General features: G+C 44.9%; 1 protein-coding gene across 1 annotated transcript in view; it reads left to right on the forward strand.

Moving 5' to 3' along the window:
* The first annotated feature begins 2195 nt into the window (after window positions 1-2195).
* Window positions 2196-26437, forward strand: part of DYNC1H1 (dynein cytoplasmic 1 heavy chain 1) — a 76889-nt gene continuing 52647 nt past the window's right edge. Inside the window, exons 1-9 of the mRNA XM_042944312.1 lie at window positions 2196-2591; window positions 11070-11157; window positions 13326-13499; window positions 13737-13992; window positions 14381-14567; window positions 15926-16197; window positions 16289-16516; window positions 23942-25018; window positions 25674-25853. Of these exons, the coding sequence (XP_042800246.1) occupies window positions 2336-2591; window positions 11070-11157; window positions 13326-13499; window positions 13737-13992; window positions 14381-14567; window positions 15926-16197; window positions 16289-16516; window positions 23942-25018; window positions 25674-25853 (2718 nt within the window). The 5' untranslated portion in view covers window positions 2196-2335. The remainder of the gene's footprint in view (window positions 2592-11069; window positions 11158-13325; window positions 13500-13736; window positions 13993-14380; window positions 14568-15925; window positions 16198-16288; window positions 16517-23941; window positions 25019-25673; window positions 25854-26437) is intronic.

Below are 26437 nucleotides of genomic sequence, written 5' to 3' on the forward strand. Positions count from 1 at the left end.
ACTGCCAATTGAAAGCAGCTTCTGCTACAGTAGGACAGGGGGAAACTGAGCCGCCTAACGGAGCAAGCGGTGGGAGAAGCCAGGCTTGGGGGGAGGACCCCCGCCGCCAATCCAAGGGCAGCTTGGAATTTGGTGGGGGCGGTGGGGGTGGGGCAGAGTCCGGTGCCAGCAGGCCAAAAGGGCATGGTTACAAGAAATCTCCTCCCCTTGCAGCCCTGGGGGCGGCCCAGGGGATAAGGAATTTAGAGTGCTTAGCCCCCTGGGTACAGTAAGCACTCAATCAACACTGACCATTCTTATTACGTATTAAACACAGCAAACATCTTTATAAAACAGAAATGCCAGCACTTTGGGTCAATGTATGAATCTTTGTTCAGAGTCTTTCAATTTCCATCCTCTTGGAAATAACAAACACTTTTAATTTTGAACCTATCTGCAAATCCGAAGCCCGCTGCTCCGTTGCCCTGGCTCAGGGCCAGGTTGCAGATGTTTGAGTGTCTCGGATGCCCAAGTGGCTGCGTCTCCTGGGGTCTTTTGAATGGTGCTGACTCACCATGCACGCTGCAAGCAGCCTCGCTCCGTCTGCCAGGTCGCTGCTGGATTTCTGGGTCTCAGGTGGTGTGTGGTCAATTCAGAGTTCGCTAACCTGCACCTAATAGATTTCCCTCTTCATTCCTGTTCCTACCCCAAAGGACGTAGGGGTGGGGGTGCGGATGCTCAGCAGAGTGCTTAGCATTGAGCGAGCATTCAGTGTTAGCTGTTGGTGACATTATTATTATTCGTTACCATTATGATCACAAAACAAACTCGTTGCAGTTAGTTGGTTTGTATTTTTCTTGGAAAGTTATCTATATCTGTGTGGGCATATCACACAAGGGTAGACTGATGGAGGGCAGGAGGATGGGGTACTGCTCTGTCCCCTCTTCCATGAGCTCCTTAGAGACAAGAATCATCTGATTAGTTTCCATGTTCCAGCAGCCTCTGGGGCTTGGCATTGGGTAATTGAGCAAGGATAAGCATATTGTATGTTTCCCAGTTTTCCAAAGATGATTTGGGGGAATCAAATCATCCTATCATCATCCTACCAATCAGGATTCAGCTCTGTGACTCTGCACTCGGATATAAAAATAACACCTTTGGCTTCCCTTCCTCCACCCAATTTAAGAAGCAAGTTATGAGTTTGAACTTTCAAAGGCCAATTAATGCTCCTTAAAAGAAACTGTCATCTCTAAACCAAGAGAGTGGGCAGCCTGGACTCTGGCCCTTGTCATCTCTGTGTAAGGGAGGAGATCCAGGTGGATGCGGGTTGGGAGGGAGCTTTAGCCGGCAGGCATCTCAGCCCCTGCCTTATGAGGACCCAGATGCTGAGGCCCATGGAATGACAGTGCCGCCCCGCTGCTAGCAGAGCAGCTCTGTTCTACATAGATGCTGTCACATAGGTCATCACAGCATCCTGGGGGGAATTATTTTGTTATTAGCAGCCAGGACCCATACCAGCTTGGCTTTATCCCATCGTTCAGATGTCATCTCCTGGCTTTACCTTACATTGCCTCTGCAGCCAGGGCTCCAGCCGCAACCTGCATTCAGGCTCCTCTGTCTTTGTAGAGGCTAGTTCCTCTGCGGGGAATATCCCCTTCCCAAACGCTCCTTTCCAGCCTAGCAATGCGGCACGCCCCTCGTCTCGTGCCCCTCTGAAAACGTTCTCCCTCTCTCCGTGCAGATCTAACAACACATATGTCATGACAGTATTTTAGCACTTAACACATTGTAGTCATTCATCCGTTCAACGCGAGGACATAAGTTAAATGCTTAGAGCAATGTCGATCACAGGCTAACTGCTCAAAAAAAAAAAAAAAGTTAGCTCTCGTCATTAACACCATTTACTCAATATTTATGGAGTGTCTCAGGCTGTTCGGCCACAGCACCGAACAAGAGAGATACAGTCCCTGACCACCCCGTACCGCCCACGAGCCAAGCCAAGTTCCCATCTTCAGGGTCTGCGATGCGGGAAACGCGGGACGCGCCCAGCATGGGGACTACAGATCCCAGAAGGCTGCGCGGCGGCGTCGCCGGGGCCCGCCCGCGCGCATGCGCAACGTCGTGACGCCGGGGCGGCGAGCGGGCGCTAGTGGCTGAGGCGGCGGGTCGCGGGCGGGGCGGACCGGCGGGCGGCGGCCTTTAGGGCGGAGCCGGCGTCCGCTCCCCTCAGTCGGCCGCGGCTAGCGGACGGTCGGGTTCCGGTGCCCGTTTCTCTCGCTCGCCGGCTCGGTGCTCGCTCTCGTGTGGAGCCGCGGCCGCCTGCCCAGCGCTCCCTGCGGGTCCCGAGCGCGGCGCCATGTCAGAGCCGGGCGGCGGCGGCGGCGAGGACGGCTCGGCCGGCCTGGAGGTGTCGGCCGTGCAGAACGTGGCCGACGTGTCGGTGCTGCAGAAGCACCTGCGCAAGCTGGTGCCTCTGCTGCTGGAGGATGGCGGCGAGGCGCCGGCCGCGCTCGAGGCGGCGCTGGAGGAGAAGAGCGCCCTGGAGCAGATGCGCAAGTTCCTGTCCGACCCTCAGGTCCACACTGTCCTGGTGGAGCGATCCACGCTCAAAGGTGCGGGGCCGGGCGTTGGGGCCCGGGGGGGCCAGGGTCGGGGTCCGGGGGGAGGGTCGCGGCCGGGGCGGGAGCGGCCTCGGGGCTGCAGACGCCCCGCGGGATGGGGCCCAGAGGCCGCCCGGCGAGGCCGGCGCCACACCCCCCGCCAGGCGGGAGTGGCGGGGGTGCCCCCTTCCGGGTCGCGGGGAACGACGAGGGTGCTCCCTGTCTAGCCGTCACCCAAAACAATGGGATCGCTTTGTCTGCCCGGGCCTCAAGATGGCCGAGTTGGGTGGAGACAGCGTCTCCCGGGCTGAGCGCGGGCGGAGGCCGCATCCCGGCCTCCAATGTCACATGAGCTTTTCGGTTTCGATTTGTGGCCGCGCCAGGCCGGCCTCGGGAGGGATGTGTCAGTGGCAGACCCGCGGAGCCGTGCGCAGCCTGGGGGTAGGGGTCGGAGCTGGGGGGGGGGGGGGGGGAGCCCTGGCGGGCGGGCGTCCCGGCCCTGCCCTGTTGGAGCCAGATGCTGAGGCCCACGCAGTGACAGGGCCGGCCCGGGCCCGGCGCGGAGCATCCCTGTTCAGGGTGGATGCGCGCTCCCAGGGCTGCCTCTCGGTCCGCACAGCGTCCCTGCCGCCTGGGCGTATTGCCCCATTTCACACGCCAGCAAACAGGCTCAGGCGAAGTGACGCGCCCAAAGTCACCAGCCGACTCCCCTGCCTGGACTAGACTCAGCATCTCGGTGGCCAGGACACTGCTGGGTCTCTCTAATCACACCCTTGGGTCACTGTAATACTTAGGTGATCCTTAATGACCCTGTAACATTTGAGTCTAGTTTGCAGGTTTTTTTTTAAAGAGAGACTCACTTGGGGACAGGGAGCAAAAGGCTTGCACATTCCAGCAGTCTCCTCAAATAGGGAGGAGCCTCAAAGGCGGCTAGGTTCATCTTGAGAATCGAGCTTGTCTTCAGGGAGAGTTTCTGGACTCACTAGGACCCCTAAGATCTGGCGGCACAGTTTGGGTGTGGCGCCGCCCGTCTGGGAACTCGGGTGTCCGGGTACATTTAACCTTGGTACTGCGGGGCGGCTCTGTGTTGTCCCAAGACCCGCTGTCCGGGTCTGTCAAGAACAGAACTCGCTACCTGTCTCCAGACCTTCCCCCCCCCCCCACCCCTGCGCCCACGCTAATGTTTATTTCTGATAGTTTGTTTCTTTCAAAGGCTATTCTGGGTACTCGAGAGAGGCTTCATTGTAGCTTCTGCTTGGGTGGGAGGGTCAGAGTGTGTGAAAGAATATGTTTTAGATTCACATGGAGTGTTCAAAGCAGAGGAGCCATTCCGAGGTATTTTTAGACTATTAATGTTGTTTAGGGTTTTCTGTTATGTTTAGGGTTATGTTTCCAGCATGGAAACCACTGGTGTTAAAAAAAAAAAAAAATTCACTCACCTACTCTTGTTCAGGAAGAGTGTGTATTTAGTCATGATAGAAAATTTAAAGTGTACAGATAAAGAAAAAATCACCCGGAGTCCTTCGACCCAGATATAACGACTGCCAGCATTTTGGAATCTGCCCTTCTGGTCATTTTTCAATGAATATACATTATTTTATTAAAGTGTGTCTTAATTTGTGTTAAATTACTGTATTTTGAGTAGTTTGACCTTGACCAATTCTTGATCGTATTTTCATTGCACAGTTTATGTGTGAAAATTGGTGATTTCTACGTTGGGTCTCCGTTTCTTTTTATGGAAAAAAAATAGTTTTTGCTTCTAGATTGGCTTTTCTGAAACGTTGGAACCAAACTTTGCTAAAATTATTGGGAAGCCCTATTTCTGTAGTATGCTTTCTTGTGCAGATCATCTGTTTTCTTGATGGCATATTTTCATATTTCAGTCCAAGCATCCAAATCTTGGCTCCATAATGACTTGCAATTTTGAGCGTTGACTAAGGAATGAGGGTGTCTAAAATTGAAATCCTACCTCATTACTGTATGTATAAAAATAAAAAATACTTACAATAATTCACCCTGTCTCTAATTTATTTTTCACTTAAAAAATTTAAAGAAAGAGTATATGGTCCCATCAGTCTTAGCATCCTGACTAAACTAGCATAAGGTATTTAGACATCAGTACAGACCCGGGCACTTGATAAGGAGGGCTGTCTTCCGGGTGATTTTTGAGTTAGCATCAGCCTTTGTACATTTAATCAAATGTGAGCATCCAGTACTTAGTTGCAGTGAAAAAGTAGGTTTGCTTTATAGTGTGGAAAACAGATCTGAATTGTTTAAACTGAGTAAAGACCATCAACAAGAATGAAGTCCTGATGTAGTGAACAGGGGAAATTGCTTTTATTATTCCCTTTTTTTATTCCCCCTTTAATAGGAAGAATTTTCCAAACACTTGTAATTGAATATAGACGCATTTATTTTTATTTCTTTTTTTTTATGGTGTGTGTTTTTTGTTTTTGTTTTTGTTTTTGTTTTTTGGGTTTTTTTTGAGAGAGAGAACACATGCGTGAGTGGAGGAAGGGCAGAGAGATGGGGAGAGAGAGAATCCCAGGCAGGTTCCAAAATGTCAGTGCAGAGCCTGATGCGGGTGGAGCTCCCAAACCCTGAGATCATGACCTGAGCCGAAGTTAGATGCTTACCCGACTGAGCCCCCCAGGCGCTCCAGAAGCATTTTTATATGAAGATATCTATTTTTTAACTACCCCAGCTAGCTATAAACTTTTCTGCTAGAGTACAGTATTCCTTAAAGTGTAGAATAAAGGTTGTGAATTTAGCAGTTTATTTTGCTGCTTTGAAAGGATTGGAGAGTTGGTGGGAAGAGGAATATCAAATTACAGCTCCTGATCCGAAAAACAGAAATCTCTTGTCTGTAATTCCTGGCCTGTAGGAAATTGTTTTCTTCCTAGTGTACTTCGAAAATTAGAGCCAGAAAGGTGCTCATCACTTAATAGGCATTTTATAGATTTAATGATGTTCTGTGGCAGTTTTCACCTGAAGTGCGTTTTTGGTTGGGTGGTAAAGGTAGAAGCAGGTGAGAGACGCTTCAGCCTGCAGCTGGTGGTGCCAGGATTGTCTGCGGGCTCCAGCTTGTTGGTGACCAGGCTCGGATCTGGTGCTGTGGGTTTTGGGTTTCGTTTACACTCAGATGTCTTAGCCTTGGAACTTTAAGACTGAGAACAGTGACTGCCTTTGGTCACTGCTCCTAAGGTTGGGGTTCCAGTTTATCCTAAAAGACGTAATTTAGGGGTTTTACATTTTCGTTAGTGCAGAGATGGCTAAGGACAAGAATGTGAAGGAAAGCTAGAATTCTTGCAGTACTCATCTTCTTAGAGATACGGCAGTGTGGAAGGTTTTCATGGGGAATGTTTTTGCGGATTTTAAAAATTATTCTTCTGTGGACTTAATTTCCCTAAAAGATGAAGAAATGATGACTAAAAAGTATTCATTTCTGGCCTTTGCTTATTCCTCCAAATGGTAAAGTAAAATGGTTAAGAAATTAACAGAAAGGATTTTCTGGGACACCACACTGTCTTGTCCCTCAGCCTGGGTTCCTGCTGTCCTGTGCTGTCACGCTGTAGGTGTGCACCCTTTGTAGGACAAACCAGTCTGCAGCCAAAATAAGTTTGAATGCAGTGTAGCATAGGAAATGACATCATGTGCAGCATGGGGACAAACCATGTCATCACTTCTTCTTAAAAAGTAAAGATGGAGGGAAAGTCTGTTTGCCAGCATCATAGGGTGTTATGTGGGATTTGCCCCTCCCTTCACATTTCAGTTTTCGTTTATTTTATTTTATTTTGAAAGAGACAGAGAGCGTGCAGGGGAGGGGCAGAGAGAGGGAGAGAGAGAGAGAATGAGAATCCTGAGCAGGCACCACAGTGTCAGCGCAGAGCCTGATGCAGGACTTGAACCCAGAAGCCACGAGATCATGACCTGAGCCAAAACCAAGACTCAGGACGCCCAATCGACTGAGCCACCCAGGCGCCCCTCCCTTTACATTTCTAACGGTGTTCTGAATGGAAGTCTTCAGGTTCGAGAGAAAACTCAGACTTTCCCACCATGCCCTGAGCCTCACACCAGAGCATGGGGTGGTCGTGGCAAAGAAGTCACAGCCCCTGAGAAGGAGGACGAAGGGGTGATGGATGTTGAGGTGACAGGAAAAAGCATCAGCCGCTGGAAAGGGGGAGCTGAAGCAAACATGTGAGAGAAAAGGGGGAGAACGTGTGATAGTGATCAAATCCAAATAATGTGGTGCTTGTATGTTGTGGATTTTAAGAGGAAAAGAAGATGAAAGATAAGCAGAACCAGGAACATGTAACAAGTAGCCTGGTAGTTTGAGCCAAGGAAAACAGCCACTGCCTCTGCTGGATGGGACGAGGCTTGCCCTGTGGCTGGGGGAAGGTGGGAGGGCAGGGAGAATTGAGGGAGTGACCACGGACCCATGGAGTGGGGCAGCCTCTCCTGTCCCTCTACCAGTTTGCTGTGCTCCTTTTCCTTTGTGAAACATACCCGGTCCCCCTAGGAGAGGAAGGGTGAGTCTTAAGATAATCGAGTGCACGTTTTTTTATATTCGTTAAATGAGACATAATGCTCACCTAATCACAGTGTAATGATACAAATCACTCTTGGTTTGAACTACATTAAACCAGTCTTTCAGTAGAAATATACACAGATTAGTGCTAATTGATGTTTTAAACATCTCTGCAACTCAGAAGTTAACCCGAGACACGTGCGCAGGTCACTAAATATGTACTAATACAGCTTGTAGCAAAAGAACCCATGATAGCAAAGCTCAGCACTTCTGTATTGGTACTTTGATTCTTGGAACGTATTAGCAGGCAGTACAGTGTTGGGCCATCGTGTATTAACCAGTAACTTCTCCGGCATTAGGAAACTGATTCAAACTTTACTGAAAGCAGTATTGCCTGCTAAAATATGCAGATTATGTTTGTATGTAAGCTTCTAAATATAGCAGGATTAATAGCTTCTTTGTTGTTAAGAATTAACTATCCATGATCTTTCTCTCCTCGTCTGAACAATTTTAAAAAATGTTTCTGCAGAAGTAGAGTGTCAAACTATTATTATTTGGAAGATGTAATAATTTACAGGGGGGCAAAAAGGTTAATTATTTGTTGGCAGTTTATTAAACAATGGTATAAGTTCTTTCTACTAAGAATCGGGCATTTGATCTCTGTGGAGAATAAGCATTAAAAAACGAATCCAAAATGTCTTCTATGATTTCCATGAATTATTATCATCAGGAGAAGTTAGGGTTTCAACAAAGCAGTAGAGGGTGCCTATCGGATACCCTTGTGTGAGGACGGGGCCTTTGGGCGTGCCTTCCTGAGCTCAGGCGGGGTTCTGTCGCATTGCGGTAGCCCTGGTGTGGGGCTGGGAGCTGGGCCGTGACTCATCGCCTGGCGAGGTGCCCGCTTCCTTTAACCCTGTCTGCGTTAGGAAGTACAGGCAGTGTGGCCAGATGCCGCATCCAGTTGACACGTTCTCTGTGTGATTTTATTTTGTATAGATGTGAATCTTGTATCGGAGAAAGAAATTATTCAACGTTGCGTGTCTAGTTATGTCAGTAATTTCCTTTGATTTTTGAATGTTACTTTTATTTCCTAGATATTGTTGGAATGCTATTTTGATGATATATATTTTATATAAATCCTAGAACAGCGTTCAGAAAATTGAGAGAGGAAATATTTCATAATCCTACCACCCTGACAATTATTTTAGAGAGTATTTACTTATGCTCTGTTTCATGGGTTGGATTTTAGAGATGGCAATCATATGTGTGGTTGGTTTCAGGCAGTATGATCTGTCCTATCTTGTGGTATATCCACATTTTGGGAGTTAAACCAGATTGATTTGTTTAGTTTCTTTTTTTTTCCCCCCTAAGTTAATCAGGTTTAAAAAACAGCTAGGAATTACCTGGCGTACAAGACTGTTTTGCCACCTCCTCTCCCTTCCTAAAATTATACTAAAAGTAACGTTTTGGAAGTTATTGTCTTCTTGACAGATATGCTAATATTTTTTATTTTCTAATATAAACTTTGTATTTGTTTCACCTTAAAGCTAATGAGGTAAACAGTTTTTGCTCAGACCCTGTAGACCCAGATTTTCAGTTTTTGGTGCTTAAAGAGCCTGTGTAGACCTCCTAATACCCCACCCTCCCCCTTCTGCTGTCCGTTGCATTTATTTTTTATTGTTCTACATTTCAGTTCCAGTGTAGTCAACGTACAGTGTTATCAGGTGTACGATACAGTGATTCAGCAATTCTGTGCATTATTCTGTGTTTATAATAAGTGTACTCTTAATCCCCTTCACATATTTCCACCCCCTCCTCTGCCCATTTTACATGTTGAATTTGAAACCCAGAGGAAAAGGGGCGCCTGGGTCGCTCGGTCGGTTAAGCATCCGACTTCAGCTCAGGTCACGATCTCACAGTTTGTGAGTTCGAGCCCCGCTTTGGGCTCTGTGCTGACAGCTCAGAGCCTGGAGCCTGCTTCGGAATCTGTGACTCCCCCTCTCTGTCTGTCCCCTCCCCAGCTCATGCTCATGCTCTGTCTCTCAGAAAACAAATAAACGTTAAAAACATTTTTTTTTAATAAAAAAAAGAAACCCGGAGGAAGAAACATGACTTTTCTAAGATCACTTAGCTAACTCTGCTGCCTGTACTATTACATCATGACTTCCAAGTAAAGGTGAACTGCATACATCACGTTAATCCTTAGGCAGTCACTTTGCTAACGCCGCTACTCCAGCCGCTACTCCACACGTTCCCTGTCGTTGGCATTTGCTTAGGCAGTTCCGTGTTGCTGCAAAGATAATTCACCTGGAGCATTTAGGCAACTAGTGCATTAGTATTAGATCTAGAGGTTTGGATTATTTCTAATTCTTACAAGTTTTAGGTTTTCTTTTTTTTTTTTTAAGTTTATTTATTTTGAGACCGAGAGAAGGGGAGGAGCAGAGAGAAAGGGAGAGACAGAATCGCAAGCAGGCTCCGCGCTGGGGCTTGAACTCACCAACCTTGAGATCATGGCCTGAGCAGAGACCAAGAGTCAGACACTTAACTGACTGAGCCACCCAGGCACCCCACAAATTTTAGTTTCTCAATTGTGGTTTTTAAATTATTTAGACATTTTGTTTACGTGCATCTTGAGCTATCTTAACTATTCCATTAAGCTTGAATTCCAGTAAGTTTGTTTGTTTGTTTATGTTTATTTTTGAGAGGGAGTGCTCTAACAAGGGAGGGGCATAGAGAGGAGGGTTACAGAGGATCTGAAGTGGGCTTTGCACTGACAGCAGTGAGCCCAGGTGATGTGGGGCTTGAACTCATGAACCATGAGATCATGACCTGAGCCAAAGCTGGACATTCAACCGACTGAGCCACCCAGGCAGCCCTCCCACCCCCCCCCCCCCCCCATCCAGTACGCCTTTCAAAATGGCCTCGCTGCATAATGAGCCTCCTGGGTGGCTCAGTTGGTTGAGCATCAACTCTTGATTTCGGCTCAGGCCATGATCTCATGGTTGGTGGGACTGAGCCCCTCGTGGGGCTGTATGCTGACAGCACGGAGCCTGCTTGGAACTTTCTCTCTCTCTCCCTCTCTCTGCTCCTCCCTTGCTCTCTATCAAAAATAAATAAATACATACATCAAAAAATAAAAATAAGATGACTGCTGTGCTTAGTGTTTGCAGAGCCGAGTCTAGCATGGCCCCTGCCCACAAGAGCTCACAGTAGGGGAGTAAGATGCATCCATACATCAGCCCCGGAGCAGGCTATGAAAAGTGGTATCTGAGCAGAGGGGAGGCTGGGTGAATGCCTCTCGGTGACCCTGGGGATGTTCCTTCATAATGGTTTTCTTGACGGGTGTTTGCCCTGGGTGGGGCTTGATGAGGGACTGGGCAGGCCGTGGACTGGGGAGGACCCCTGGTTTGGAATCACAAACTTCGGAGTTCTCCGGACAGGTGTCTGAGGGCAATTTACTTAAATTTCTTACTTGGAAAGCATGGGTAATAATAGTCATGCCAACCCTTACGGGGTTGTCATGAGGGTTAGATGTGTGACATACCTAAACTATTTGGTAAAACACCTGTCATGTAGTGAGTGTTGGGTTATGAATGGAGTGCACAGAGTGGAGAGCTCCCTCTGTGTTGGGAGGGCGAGGGTGAGACTGCTGGGAGGGGTGGTGAGCTATCTTACCAGGGCCAGACCCTGCTCTGGTACCTCCAACACCCCAGGTGCGCCAGTGCCTGCTGGACTCACAAAAAAAGGAGTAGAGGTACGGGGAGTTCACTACCTTGCCCAGGATTGCACAGCAAAGTGCCTGGGTCAGGATTCGGAAAAAAAATGGGGAGGAAGGAAAAAGTCATGTGGGTGTTTCAATGTCAGGTTGCAGTAGGGTGAGGCTAATCATTCTCTAAGCTTTTGATAAATCAAAAATTGGTAATGGTGACTTGAATTGATACAATATTTATTGTGATTTGTAGAGGATGTTGGTGATGAAGGCGAAGAAGAAAAAGAATTCATTTCCTATAATATCAACATAGACATTCATTATGGAGTTAAGTCCAATAGGTGAGTAAAGTGAATACACTGTTGCTTGTATTATAAGCTTGTGAGACGTGAATATAGATCTTAACTGACTTAGACGAAGACATTAAGAAAACACTCAAGATTTCTGCTCTTTAAATCAGTATCTTTGAGTTCACGTATTGAAATTCAGAGGATTTCCAAGTCAGTATAAACTCTAAAATATTTTTATTTTAATTGATGTGTCATGGCATCCATTTTAGTATTGAGCCATAAATGTATTTAATGTATATAATAACAATTCTGAGATTATATCTGCATTTTCATTATTATAAATAACTAGTAAAAACCTAGTAAAGATTCTTAGGTGGAGGTCTGATTTTTCTTAGTATAAAGAAAGAAAGCATTACCGGTTGAGATGCAGTGTGTCATTAAAATCTTAATGCATGTGACCAGATCTTTCCAATCTTCTAGAAGAACGGTGCCAATTTACACTCCAGTAGACATATCCAAATTTAAATATGTAAATGCTTAATTTATACTGTATTTGCTTTTTAAACCTTTTTATTTTTAATAATTTCAAGCTTACAAGAGTTGCATGAATTATATATAGTTGATATCAGATATCAGTTGTTAACATCGCCCCGTTTGCACTATTGTTTTCTTTCCTGAACCATTTGAGAGTTAGTTATAGACCACCTGCTCCTTTATTCCTAAATACTGCAGTGTATGTCTTAAGAACAAGGATATTCCTATGCATAGCCTCCATACAAGTTTTAAATTCATGAAGTACAGGTACAATAGTATTTTTGATGTACTGTGTATATTCAAATTGTCTCAATAATGTCCCTTCTAGTAACTTCCTTGATCCAGAATCTAACTCTGTGTCTTTCGTGACATTGACATTTTTGATAAGCACAGACTAGTGGTGATTAGATTTCGGTTTGTACATTGTTGGCAGGGATGCTATTAAGACGTCTTCCTTTTTTAAAATACTTTTCTTTTTGTTTTTTTTAACGTTTTATTTATTTTTGAGACAGGGAGAGACAGAGCATGAACAGGGGAGGGTCAGAGAGAGGGAGACACAGAATCTGAAACAGACTCCAGGCTCTGAGTTGTCAGCACAGAGCCCAACGCGGGGCTCGAACTCACGGACCGCGAGATCATGAGCTGAGCCGAAGTCGGCCGCTTAACCGACTGAGCCACCCAGGCGCCCCAAGACGTCTTCCTTTTCAGTGTGTCACCGCAGGAAACTTCAGTGACTTTTTAGAATAATATAAAGTGTTATGTATAAAGTACTGGCCTGGGAACAGAAAACTCAAATGCTATTTTTTTGAACTATTAATGTAACTACCTTTGAGCACCTGTTATGTGTAAGATATGGCCGTGGGTATACAGAGAAAACTTGGTTCCCAAGAAGCTTGTGGTCTTTTGGGAGGAAGATTGGCTTGGCAGACACACAACTGAGTGTACTGCTTGGCGAAATCTTAGAAGTGCAGAATACCATGAAACAAGGAGATTGGAGAGAGTGATTCTGGTTAGGGGAGACCCCAGAGTGTTATAATGCTGGAATTGGGTTTTGAGGGTTCCTTGGAATTTCAGCAGCTGAACGTAGATTTCTTAAGCAAAGCCACAGAGGTGCATAATGTTTAGAGAATGGGACATCTGTTCTCGGTTGTGTCTTGGGTGAGGAAGAGGGTACATAACGAGATAGAACTGGAAGAGTTGGTTTAGGCCAGGTTGTGCACGGCCCAGAATGCCCTCTTGTCACTTTAACCTGTGGGTGGCTTTCGTTTATTCAAGCCGACATGTGACTTAGTGCCATAAACGAATGGTACAAGTTAGCATAAGATCAGAGTTAATTATGTCGTGGCTTGTAACTTGCAGTTGCTACGGAGGTTCGTTTGCGTGAGGCCAAGATTATGAACTCAACCCTTACATATGGGACAGATTGACTTTGCCTGGTTTCATGGTCACATGCCAAAACCTTAATCTTGATTCGATCGATTGTTCTCACATAAGCGAGTAAAGAAAGATAAGCAATGTATTTCAGTGTCAGAAAAGCGACAATCTGATCTATTCTTACTGTGATTTTTAAATTACAACATTCAAATGAATTTTTAATTTGTGTGCGATACAGAAAGGGCGACAGTTACCAAAACTATTTAGGAGTGAGGCTCTTTGTTCTAATTTCTTCTTTGGCTTTCTTTTAGCTTGGCATTCATTAAACGCACTCCAGTAATTGATGCAGACAAACCAGTGTCTTCTCAGCTTCGGGTCCTCACACTCAGCGAAGACTCACCATATGAAACCTTGCATTCTTTCATTAGCAATGCGGTGGCTCCTTTCTTTAAGTCCTATATCAGAGAGTCTGGCAAGGCAGACAGGTAAAAACCATTTTTCCTTTGTTGGTTTGAATGTCCTATTTCCCTGAGTGTTCTCAGGAGACCACGCGAGATAATGTAAAATTCGGGACTTGGGAAGGCAAGGCTAATATTCCAAAAGGACATAAATCTCTTGCTTTAATAAGATGCATGTTATTAATGTTTGACAGACTTAAAATAATAGGGTCTCTTTGGAGACCAACAGCACACTAAGTTTGGAGTCTTTGTTAACTTTTTTAGGGATGGTGATAAAATGGCTCCCTCCGTTGAAAAAAAGATTGCAGAACTTGAAATGGGACTCCTTCACTTGCAGCAGAATATTGAAATTCCAGAGATCAGCCTGCCAATTCATCCCATTATTACAAATGTTGCAAAACAGTGTTACGAACGTGGAGAAAAGCCAAAAGTTACCGACTTTGGAGATAAGGTCGAAGACCCAACTTTTCTCAATCAATTACAATCAGGAGTTAACCGCTGGATCCGAGAAATTCAGAAAGTAAGAGCACGGTGTTGAATGAATTATGTAAAGTACTTCACTCTTTTTTAATGTCTCTCAGAAACTGGCCTGCATTTTTGTCATTGAGGTAAAGTCTCTGATGATGTTAGCGGTGCTCCCCTTTGTCCTGGGAATGCCCAACCGAGGGCTAACGTTGGCCCAGGTAGAATGGTTAGGGTACAGTGTGGTTATTTAAATGTTCGCCCTGAGAGAGCATTGATTTCAGCTGTCTTATACCTTTGCTTTCAAGTTAAGCCACTTACAATTGACGGAAGAAAATCTACTTGAAATACAAAAATTCAGTTGTAATGCGGGAGTTTAATTAATGATATTTTTCTACTTTTATTTAAAAATAGTGAATACTCTTGAACGTTATTTATCTTTAAAGGTGACCAAACTTGATAGAGACCCTGCCTCAGGAACAGCCTTGCAGGAAATCAGTTTTTGGTTGAACTTGGAACGTGCACTGTACCGCATACAGGAGAAACGAGAGAGCCCAGAAGTCCTACTTACTCTGGATATCTTGAAACACGGCAAGCGTTTCCATGCCACTGTCAGTTTTGACACTGACACAGGTAAACGCTGGAACTAATGATGTGATCAGTAAGAGATTGATCTGGCTTTTGTGAGACCATACTGATAATTCCAGTGAAAATCAATGAATGGACCATCTTCCCTGTTCCCTCTCTTGTATCTCGTCTCCTTTTCCCCCAGTTCTAGGTAATGACAGTAATTTTCCCACATACCTTCCTGCCCCTTCAGGAGTCGTGAGAACATGTGCCAATTTCTAGACCTGAGTGTAGAGAGCCTTGGGAGTTTCCCTCCTGCTTCTCAGTTACTTGGTTTCTTGAGTGAGCAGTACTTTTTTAGCATAAAGTCAAGTGTGCTTTTGACAATCCGGGCCGGGGGACGGTTGACATTAAGCGGAAGTTGTTTGGCCACAGGGCTGTGGAAGGAGAGCTGGTTGGTGCTTTCTCTTCCTCTTTTACCTGCCCCTTTTCCCTGTTCAGCCTTTCGCCCTGTTCTGAAAAGTGGCCAAGACAAATTTAGTTTTCTGAATGGACAGCAGTGTGAGTGACGTTGTCTTGGCACACTCTGGGCACTCAACTGTTTGCATGACCGGGCATGTTTGGGCATTTCTCTCCAGCTCTACCCACCAGGGAATGTTAGAGCAAGGAGCCAGGGCTGCGGTCTTTGTCGTGTTCTTTTCCTTCCCCTCCAAAAAAAGGCGTGCTGCCCACATTTGAAATGTTAGAGGAGGTTCTAGGTAGAAACCTTCTAGCTGCTTTGGTCACACTGCACATGTTACCTGAGCATTCAGTAATGCTGAAGGTTATGCCTTGAAATTTAGATATACCTCTGAAACTTTTACTTCTTCCCTTTTTTTTTTTTTTTTTTTTTTTAATCTTAATGTTAGAGGAGTCAGAAAGTAGACTAGGACCCAGGTGTTTCTGTGATTCTGTGTCCGTAACACACTCCCTTCACTTGAGCTGTGGGTGTAACATTTTCGTTTTAGTGTTCCCAAGGATGATAACACTGTAGTTCTTCTAACCTTAATGTTATTCATAGAACATTTCGATGGTATAGAAAGCAAGAAAAGAAATCACCCACGGCCTTTAACGTATGCATGAGTTGAGTGATGTTCTTAAAAAAGCAACAGTGAGACCGTCCGTTCATTAACAGAGGATCATCCTGTTAATAACATGTTCCTTTTTTTCAAATATAAATGGTTTCGGTGTCACTGAATCTTCAGCAACATGAAAGTGTTCCGTCGTGAGGCTGTATTTCAGTTTCCTTACCCAGTATTAAGCTGTAAGCAGTAGCCTCTTCGTTGTATCACTTTCTTTAAATTAAGATGTGGTTGACATAGAACATTACGTTATACCTGTGTTACCTTACATGCAAACCATTGACTGTTTCTTGGTCAATCCAGGTCTAAAGCAGGCTTTGGAGACTGTGAATGACTATAACCCCCTGATGAAGGATTTTCCTCTGAACGACTTACTGTCTGCCACTGAGCTGGACAAAATAAGGCAGGCTCTCGTTGCCATTTTCACCCATCTGAGAAAGATCCGAAACACAAAATACCCCATTCAGAGGGCACTGCGTTTAGTGGAAGCAATTTCAAGAGACTTGAGTTCTCAGTTACTCAAAGTATTGGGCACCAGAAAATTGATGCATGTTGCTTATGAGGAATTTGAAAAAGTAAGTTTTAATATATCAGAAAACCAGCCTCAGGCACCGAGATGAAAACACGGCTGTAATAATAAGCCTCCTTTCTAAAATCATATCCTAGGTTATGGTCGCATGCTTTGAAGTCTTTCAGACTTGGGATGATGAATACGAGAAGCTTCAGGTGTTACTGAGAGACATCGTCAAAAGGAAAAGGGAAGAAAATCTAAAGATGGTGTGGCGAATCAACCCTGCCCACAGGAAGCTTCAGGCTCGCCTTGACCAGATGAGGAAATTTCGACGCCAGCATGAACAGCTGAGAGCTGTCATTGTCAGGGTCCTGAGGCCACAGGTATGCGTCGCATTTTAAAACTGCATCCATGGGTGGTTTTTAGAACCTCTTCTTTCTTTTTCTTAGAACGCTAATGAACTACTGCTCCCTCTGATTCGCACCAGGTGCCTGCGTAGTTCCCTCTGCATCCTGTCCCTGTCCTGTCGGTGATGTAGGGATTCTGTACCTTCAGTCTTCCTACTCCTCCCGTTCTTCCCTCCCTGCAAAATGCGTGAATTCCGGAGCCAGACTTCCTGGGTTTTAAATCCTAATTCCACCGTTTAACGAGCTGTATGACTTGGACATGTTTTTTAAGCCTTTTCCCAGATTCCTCATTTGCAAAATGTAGATAATGATTGCATATGCCTGAGATTTACTTACCTATTTATTTTAATTTTTTACAATTTATTTTTTAAGTACTCTCTACACCCAGCGTGGGGTTCAAACATTTACAACCCTGAGATCAAGAGTTGCACGCTCTTCTGACTGAGCCAGCTGGGCCTTCCTATACCTGAGATTTATTAAAAGAATTAAATGACTCCTTTTCTTTGGACGTGCTTTTTTTTTCTTCTCAATTCACCTTTCTTTTTTCTTCAACAATTTCTTTCCTTTAAAAAATCCAGTCCAGATGGGGTGCCTGGGTGGCTCAGTCGGTAAAGCGTCTGACTTCCACTCCGGTCATGATTTCACGGTTCATGAGTTCGAGCCCCGTGTCGGGCTCTGTGCTGATAGCCCGGAGCCTGGAACCTGCTTTGGATCCTGTGTCTCCCTCTCTCTCTCTGCCCCTCCCCTGCTCATGCTCTGTCTCTCTCTCTCAAAAATAAAGATTAAAAACCAGTTTAAAAAAATCCAGTGCAGAAAGAGAGTGTGGACTGATCCACACTTGACACTTGAACACCATGGGGGTTAAGGGTGCCAACTCCCTGTGTATTCTCGAAAATCTACGTGTAGCTTTTGTCTTCCTAAAAAGTTAACTGTTGGGGCGCCTGGCTGGCTCAGTCAGCGGAGCATAGAACTCTTGATCTCGGGGTTGTTAATGCGAGCCCCACAGTGGGTGCAGAGATTACTTAAAACTAAAGTCTTCAAAAACAACAACAAGAACAAAAAACTACTGATAGCTTACTGTTGATCAGAAGCCTTACTGATAACAAAAAGGGCTGATTAACATATTTTGTATATCATATATGTTATATACTGTTTTCTTACAGTAAAGTAAGCTAGAGGAAAAAAATGTTATTAAGAAAGCCATAACAGAAAGAAAATATACTGTGCTGGATTGAAAAAAACCGTGTGGGGGCACCTGGGTGGCTCAGTTGCTTGAGCTTCCAACTGTGGCTCAGGTCATGATCTCATGGTTTGTAAGTTTAAGCCCCACATTGGGCTCTGTGCCGATAGCTCAGAGCCTGGAGCCTGCTTCACATTCTGTGTCTCTCTCTCTCTCTCTCTCTCTCTCTCTCTCTCTCTTTCTCTCTTTCTCTGTACCTACCCCACTCATACTCTGTCTCTGTCTCTCTCTCTCTCTCAAAAATAAATATTAAAAAAGTTATTTAAAAAAAAAAAAAACACGTGTAAATGAACCCGCAGTTCAAACCTGTGTTTTCAAGGGCCAACTATATGCAGACGGGATTGAGAAGTTAGCCAATACATGTCAAAGCCAATATATAGCCAATGTTATAGACTCTAGGTGGGCGCATCTGGGTGTTCAGTCTGTCATTCTTTCAGCCCTCTTGCAGTTGAAAACTTTTTGTAGTGAAACGGTGGGGAATCCAGTCTAGAAACCATGGCATCCAGGAAGCTTTATTCACTGCATTAGGAGTGCCTGCTATTTGGGGTACATTGTGGTTTGTTTTGTTTTGTTTTGTTTTTTAATGAACATCTTTTTTTTAACGGTTTTTAATTCATTTTTGAGAGTGGGGGAGGGGCAGAAAGGGGGACAGAGGATCCGAAGCGGGCTCTGCGCTGACAGCAGAGAGCCCAACGCAGGGCTTGAACTCACGAACCACAAGATCATGACCTGAGCCAAAAACGGACGCTCAACCGACCGAGCTACACAGATACCCCTGGGTACATTGTTAATAATGAATCCTCGGCATCTTTTTGCTTAGTGCTCACTTACTGATGTGTGTGCGGGATTTAAGTGTTAGCCCCTTATTTTACATGTGAGAGATTTGGTTCTAGTACTGATTCCTTCCAGCCTCGGTCTGTTGTTGTTCTTTCTAAATTCGAGTTAGTTAACATAGAGTGTAATAACGATTTCAGGAATAGAATTTAGTGATCCATCACTTACATATATAACACCCAGGGCTCATCCTAACAGGTGCCCTCCTTAATACCCATCGCCCATTTAGCCCATCCCCCCACCCACCTCCCCTCCAGCAACCCTCAGTTTGCTCTCTGTATTTAAGGGTCTCTTATGGTTTGCCTCCCTCTCTGTTTTTGTCTTATTTTTCCTTTCCTTCCCCTGTGTTCATCTGTTTTTGTTTCTGAAACTCCACATATGAGTGAAATCATATGATATTTAACTTTCCTCTGACTTATTTTGCTTAGGATAATACACGGTAGCTCCATCCACATTGCATATGGAGACAATTCATTATTTCTTATGTCTGAGTAGTACTGTTACTACTCAGTATATATATATATATACACATACACACACACACACCACATTCTTATTTATCAGTCGATGGACATTGGGCTCTTTCCATAATTTGGTTATTGTTGATAGTGCTGCTCTAAACATTGGGGTGCATGTGCCCCCTCAAATTAACATTTTTGTATCCTTTGCATAAATACCTAGTAGTGGAGTTGCTGGGTCATAAGGTAGTTCTATTTTTAGTTTTTGAGGGACCTCCACACTGGTTTCCAGAGCGGCTGCACCAGTTTGCGTTCCCACCAGCAGCGCAAAAGTGTTCCCCTTTCTCTGCATCCTCGCCAACGTCTGTTGTTGCCTGAGTTGTTAATGTTAGCCGTTCTGACAGGGGTGAGGTGGTATCTCAGTGTGATTTTGATTTGTATTTCCCTGATGATGAGTAATGTTGAGCATCTTTTCATGTGTCTGTTAACCATCTGGATGTCTTTGGAAAAGTGTCTATTCATGTCTTTTGCCCATTTCTTCATTGGATTGTTTATTTTTTGGGTGTTGAGTTTGATAAGTTCTTTACAGATTTTGGATACTAATCCTTTACCTCATATGTCATTTGCAGATATCTTCTCCCAATTTGTCAGTTGCCTTTAGTTTTGTTGCTTACTTTGCTGTGCAGAAGCTTCTTATGTTGATGAGGTCCTAGTAGTTCATTTTTGCCTTTGTTTCCCTTGCCTCCAGAGACATGTCTAGTAAGACGTTGCTGCAGCTGAGGTCAAAACAGGCAGTTGTTGCCTGTTTCCTTCTCTAGGATTGTGATGGCTTCTTGTCTTACATTTAGGTCTTTCATCCATTTTGAGTTTATTTTCATGTATGGTATAAGAAAGTGGTCCAGGTTCATTCTTCTGCTTGTCACTGTCCAATTTTCCCAACACCATTTGCTGAAGAGACTGTCTTTTTTCCATTGGGTATTCTTTCCTGCTTTGTCAAAGATTGGCCATATGTTTGTGGGTCCATTTCTGGGTTCTCTATTCTGTTCCATTGATCTGAGTGTCTGTTTTTATGCCAGTACCATACTCTCTTGATGATTACAGCTTTATAATACAGCCTAAGGTATGGAACTGTGATGCCTCCAGCTTTGGTTTTCTTTTTCAGGATTGCTTTGGCTGTTCAAGGTCTTTCCTAATTCCATACGAATTTTAGTATTGTTGCAGCGCCTGGGTGGGCTCAGTTGGTTAAGCGTCTGACTTTGGCTCAGGTCACAATCTTGTGGTTTGTGAGTTCGAGCCCCACATCGGGCCCTGTGCTGACAGCTCAGAGCCTGGAGCCTGGTTCGGATTCTGTGTCTCCCACTCTCTCTTTGCCCCTCCCCTGCTCATGCTCTGTCTCTCTCCGTCTCTCAAAAATAAATAAATGTTAAAAAACATTTTTTTTTTTGGATTGTTCTAGCTCTGTGAAGAATGCTGATGTTATTTTGATAGAGATTGCATTGAATGTGTAGATTGCTTTGGGTAGTGTTGACATTTTAATATTTGTCCTTCTGATCCATAAGCATGGAATGTTTTGCCATTTCTTTGTATCTTCTTCAATTTCTCTCATAAGCTTTGTATAGTTTTCAGTGTACAGATCTTTTACCTCTTTGGTTAGGTTTATTCCTGTATATTTTATGGTTTTCGGTGCAATCATAAATAGGATCAATTCCTTGAATTCTCTTTCTGCTTTCTGCTACTTCATTATTGGTGTATAGAAATGCAACTGATTTCTGTATGTTGATTTTATATTCTGTGACTTTGCTGAATTTATGTATCGGTTCTAGCAGTTTTTTGGTGGAATCTTTTGGATTTTGCACATAGAATGTCATGTTGTCTGCCAGTAGTGAAAGTCTGACTTCTTCCTTACCGATTTGGTTGCCTTTTATTTCTTTTTCTTGTGTGATTGCTAAGGCTAGGACTTCCAACACTGTGTTGAACAAAAATGATGAGAGTGGATAGCCTGGGGTCTCTTAACCCTTTTTTCCCATGTACTTCTTAGCGTACATATTTTAAGAAGTCATTTACATTTTCTTTTTATTTGTAAGTCATGTGGTACATATCCTTTATATCAGTAAAATTAATGATAAACTTACATGTGCATGAATACGTTCTCAGAATGTTTTTATTGGAGTGTTTAGTAGTCTGTTCACATTTAATGTAGTCATTGATATGGTTGGATTCAGAGCTGCCATTTGCTATTTGTTTCCTGCTTATCTCACTTTTTGCTCCTCTATTTCTCTGCCCACTCCTCTTGTGTTATTTTTAGTATATTATTTTAATTCTTCTATAGACTCGTAGCTTTATTTCTTTGAATTTTCTTTCTTGGTGATACTATAGGGATTACAGTATACATCCTTATCATGGTATGTATACACTCTTACTTCCAGTGAACTATAGGAATCTCATACCGTTATAGCTCTGTTTCTTCCTTGTCACGTATATTACATCTTTATGTGTTATAAACCCAACAATACAGTGTTATAAGTTTTGTTTTATTTTTTATTTTTTTAACGTTTACTTATTTTTGAGAGAGAGAGAGAGAAAACATGAGTGGGGGAGGAGCAGAGAGAGAGGGAGACAGAATCTGAAGCAGGCTCCAGGCTCTGAGCTGTCAGCACAGAGCTCAAAGTGGGGCTGGAACTCTCAAGCCGTGAGATTATAACCTGAGCCAAAGTCGGATGCTCAACCGACTGAGCCACCCAGGCACCCCATAAGTTTTGTTTTAAACAGTCACATTCATTTTAGAAAAATTAGAAGAAGAAAAGTAATACATATAATCTTCTACATTTGTGCACATATTATCATTGGTCTAGTTCCCTTCATTCATTCGTGGACCTGAGTTACTGTCTGGTGTCTCTTCCCTCTAGTTTAAAGGAATTCTCATAGTATTTCTTGTTCCATAGGTCTGCCAGCAACAAATCCCCTCATTTTTTGTCGATCAGGAAAAATATTTCATTTTCATACTTGAAGGATAGTGTGTCTGGATATAAAATTCTCGGTTGACAGCAAGTTGTAAATCTCCCCAGACTGTCCATTCTTAACAGTGCTCCCCGAGGGTCTCCATAATTTATTACGCCGGCCCTTCTCAGGCTCTCCCATTTTCCGAATCTCCCCTTGAAACATTGCTGTTCTGCTCCCACCGCAAAGTGCAGAGTGCAGGTTTTCGCTGCCTGAGCTGGGGATGGGAACACCTCCGGGCAAGAAGGCCAACAGCTGTTATTTATCTGATTTGGTAGCCCTTTGTCATGAGAAAACACATCTGTTTTCTGCCTTTGTTGGCTGCCTTTGGTTTTTCTCCATTGTCCTGAAAAAACTACTTTTAATAATTTTGTTCAGTTTTTGCCCTCATACTACCGTTATTAGGAATACTTAGAATGTTCTTAAATGCAGAAAATAAAATGTTTGAGTTTACAAAGGAACAATTACCAATAAATTAGAAATTTATTAATAAAATCTAGTAATCTGTGTGCTCCTCCATGAACACTTAAAATAGCAAGATATAGTGAGGGGCCATATTAATACCATAATTTTGAAGTGATGAGCATAAGCAGGATTTCAAGATATAGGGGCACCTGGGTGGCTCAGTGGATTGGGCATCTGACCTCAGTGCAGGTCATGATCCCACAGCTCATGAGTTTGAGCCCCACGTTGGGCTCTGTGCTGACAGCTCAGAACCTGGAGCCTGCCTCGGATTCTGTGTCTCCCTTTTTTTCTGCCCCTCCCCTACTCGTATTTTGTCTCTCTCTCTCTCTTTCAAAAATAAACGTTAAAAAAAAAAAGATAGGTACACACATAATGAGGAAGCACTTTATTGGTGACAAAGCCACAGAACCTCAAGGGACTATGTGTGACTGTTGTGTGTATTCATAATTATAGGAAATGCTAAATTTTAGTTAGGGGTTAGTGAAAATAATGATGATAATTTCCCCCAAATTCCCAGACCATCTAAATTTCATCCAAGACATCTGTGGACACAGATGAAGACCCCCACCTGGCTTTATAATTCTGTGGGAGTGTGGGCAGGAGATATGTGTGGAAGTCTGACACCTGACGTAAAGCTCACGCTCTGTTCTGCTCTCTAGGGGGGGCTTCAGGGAGTGGAATGGGGGATTCTTCTCTCTTACTGAGCGTTTATCTGTCTATCCCTCTGCTGAGGTATTTACCCACGAATTATAATTAAAGTTTTAAGAATCAAAAGGAAGGGGCACCTAGGTGACTCAGTCAGTTAAGCGTCCAACTTGTGATCTCAGCTCATATCATGATCTCACAGTTTGTGAGATCAAGCCTCGCATCAGGCTCTGCGTGGACAGTGCGGAGCCTACTTGGGATTCTCTCTGTCTCTCTCTCTCTCTCTCTCTCTCTCTCTCTCTCTCTGCCTCTCCCCTGCTTACACGTGTGCGCGCTCTCTCTCTCTCTCCCTCTCTCTAAATAAATAAACAAACCTGGAAACTCATTAAAAAAAAAAAAAAAAAGAATCGAAAACAAAGACTATGTTGGACACCGAGTTTGCACATAGCTCTCCTCTGAATTCCTGAGCGTTTCAGTGCAGTTTTAATTGTAGACAAAACACTGAAGAGGCAAATACTCAAAGCCCAGGTTTTAACATGTTATTTTAGCTTCTCAGGCACCAAAACTACATTGTCAGTAGATCTTTATTGGCAGAGTTAGAATATACTCTGTGGTATTTTTCGTGGTCTTATTGAGTTGTGGTTCTAAAACATTTGGCTAAAAGTTAAAAACTTACAGAGCGGACTGGCTGCACTCCGGGTGCACAGCCAAACGGCAGTCTTTGTGCCGTCAACCTTTCTGTCACGAATCCTTCTCTTTCAGGTCACGGCAGTCGCACAGCAGAACCAAGGAGAAGTCCCCGAGCCTCAGGACATGAAAGTGGCAGAGGTTCTCTTTGATGCCGCAGACGCGAATGCTATTGAGGAGGTCAACCTCGCGTACGAGAACGTCAAGGAAGTGGACGGGCTAGACGTCTCCAAGGAAGGCACGGAAGCTTGGGAGGCCGCCATGAAGAGATACGATGAGCGGATCGACAGGGTGGAGACCCGGATCACCGCTCGCCTTAGGGATCAGCTTGGCACAGCCAAGAACGCTAACGAGATGTTCAGGATTTTCTCCCGGTTCAACGCGCTGTTCGTCAGGCCTCACATCCGTGGGGCCATCCGCGAGTACCAGACCCAGCTAATCCAGCGCGTGAAAGACGACATTGAGTCTCTCCACGACAAGTTCAAGGTTCAGTACCCACAGAGTCAGGCGTGTAAGATGAGCCATGTGCGCGACCTGCCCCCGGTGTCGGGCTCCATCATCTGGGCGAAGCAGATCGACCGCCAGCTGAGCGCCTACATGAAGCGTGTGGAGGACGTGCTGGGCAAGGGCTGGGAGAACCACGTGGAGGGCCAGAAGCTGAAGCAGGATGGGGACAGCTTCCGCATGAAGCTCAACACTCAGGAGATCTTCGACGACTGGGCCCGGAAGGTGCAGCAGCGCAACCTGGGCGTCTCGGGGCGCATCTTCACCATCGAAAGCACCCGGGTCCGCGGCCGAACTGGAAACGTCCTTAAGCTGAAAGTTAACTTCCTTCCCGAGATCATCACGCTTTCAAAGGAAGTTCGAAATCTCAAGTGGCTTGGTTTCCGAGTCCCGCTGGCGATTGTGAACAAGGCCCATCAAGCAAACCAGCTCTACCCGTTTGCCATCTCGCTGATCGAGAGCGTCCGCACCTACGAGCGGACCTGTGAGAAGGTGGAGGAGCGCAACACCATTTCCCTTCTGGTGGCCGGCTTGAAGAAGGAGGTGCAGGCTCTGATCGCAGAGGGCATCGCGCTGGTGTGGGAATCCTACAAGCTCGACCCCTATGTGCAGCGCTTGGCGGAGACCGTCTTCAACTTCCAGGAAAAGGTGCGTTGATCTCCTGTTCCCTGGGAGTGAACTGAACGCGGAGACAGCTCACTCTGTTCACCTGGTAGCTCTCCCACAGGAGGCCTTCCCGACGGGTGTGGCATTGGGCCGTGTGAGCTGAAGGGGAGAGGAAGCCCTTTTACTTACTGTGCTGTTTGATGGTGCTCTGGGAAGGCCGTTAGGTAACTGAGTTTAGAAACCAGCGGAGAGATGAAGAACACGGGAGTCTGACGGAGCAAAATGAGAGCTTTACTACTGATACAGCTACGCGGAGAATGGGGCTCTGGCCGTCAGTCCCCCTAGACCTAGACTTGCTTCCCAGACCCTAGCATAGCCGGATGGTCGTAAGCCGTCTGGCCTACAGGCTGGCGCTTGCGACAGAGAAGGCACTGAGCGGAGCAGACTTCTCATTCAGAGGTCACCCTTCCTGTGAGCAGGAGGGAGTAAGGGGGAGACCTTGATCATTTCCATACGTTTTCCTTCCCTCTGTGGAAACACAGGAGTGGGAATAAGTGTTCTTACACCAACAGATAGGATTAGCTATTCATGGAAAGAACTCCTTTACCGTGAATATTTGTTCATTGAGGAGAATGTACACAAGCATAAAGGAATAGAGTGAATGGCTGTTTTAAATAATAAATGTGCCTGCCTTTAGGTGGATGATCTGCTAATAATAGAAGAAAAAATCGACCTGGAAGTCCGTTCCCTGGAGACTTGCATGTATGATCACAGGACTTTCTCAGAGATCTTGAACAGAGTTCAGAAAGCCGTGGACGACTTAAACCTGCACTCCTATTCCAACTTGCCCATCTGGGTCAATAAGCTTGACATGGAGGTGAGGGATGGGAGTGTTATCGTGGTTTTCATTTTTCTACTAGCAATATAAGGGTGGACCCTATTTTGTAAGTTCATTAGTGACTGAAAAGTATTTTTCCATAGAAATTACCATCAGTGGTCCAGTTTCCCCTCCAGAAATCCCATTTAGGTAATGACAGAGCCAAGCTGTGTGGTTCTAGCAATACTCCTGTCCATTCCAAGTTGAGGTGGTGAGGTGGGGGGATTCTCTTTATCTTCTGAATACCTGACAGCTTCCTGCCTGCCCTTCCCTGCTCACCTGATAAAGGTCGTCTTCCCTGGCCTTCCCTCCAGGCATCCTTCTCTGACACTCTGCCCCTCTCGACCACCCAACTTAAATGCCTGGGGGTGCCTGGCTGGCTGAGTCAGTAGGGTATGCAACTCTTGATCTCTGGGTCATGAGTTCAAGCCCCACGTTGGGCCTAGAGCTTACTTTAAAAAAAAAAAAAAAAAAGGAAATGCCCAGTAACCACCTCTTATTCCTCTCGTAGAGGATCGGGGCTCACCCCTGTAGGGGTCTGCGGGGAGGTTAAAGTGCACATGTGTTTGAAACATACTTAACAC

This window comes from Panthera leo, chromosome B3 (assembly GCF_018350215.1).
Source record: "Panthera leo isolate Ple1 chromosome B3, P.leo_Ple1_pat1.1, whole genome shotgun sequence".
NCBI lineage: Eukaryota > Metazoa > Chordata > Mammalia > Carnivora > Felidae > Panthera > Panthera leo.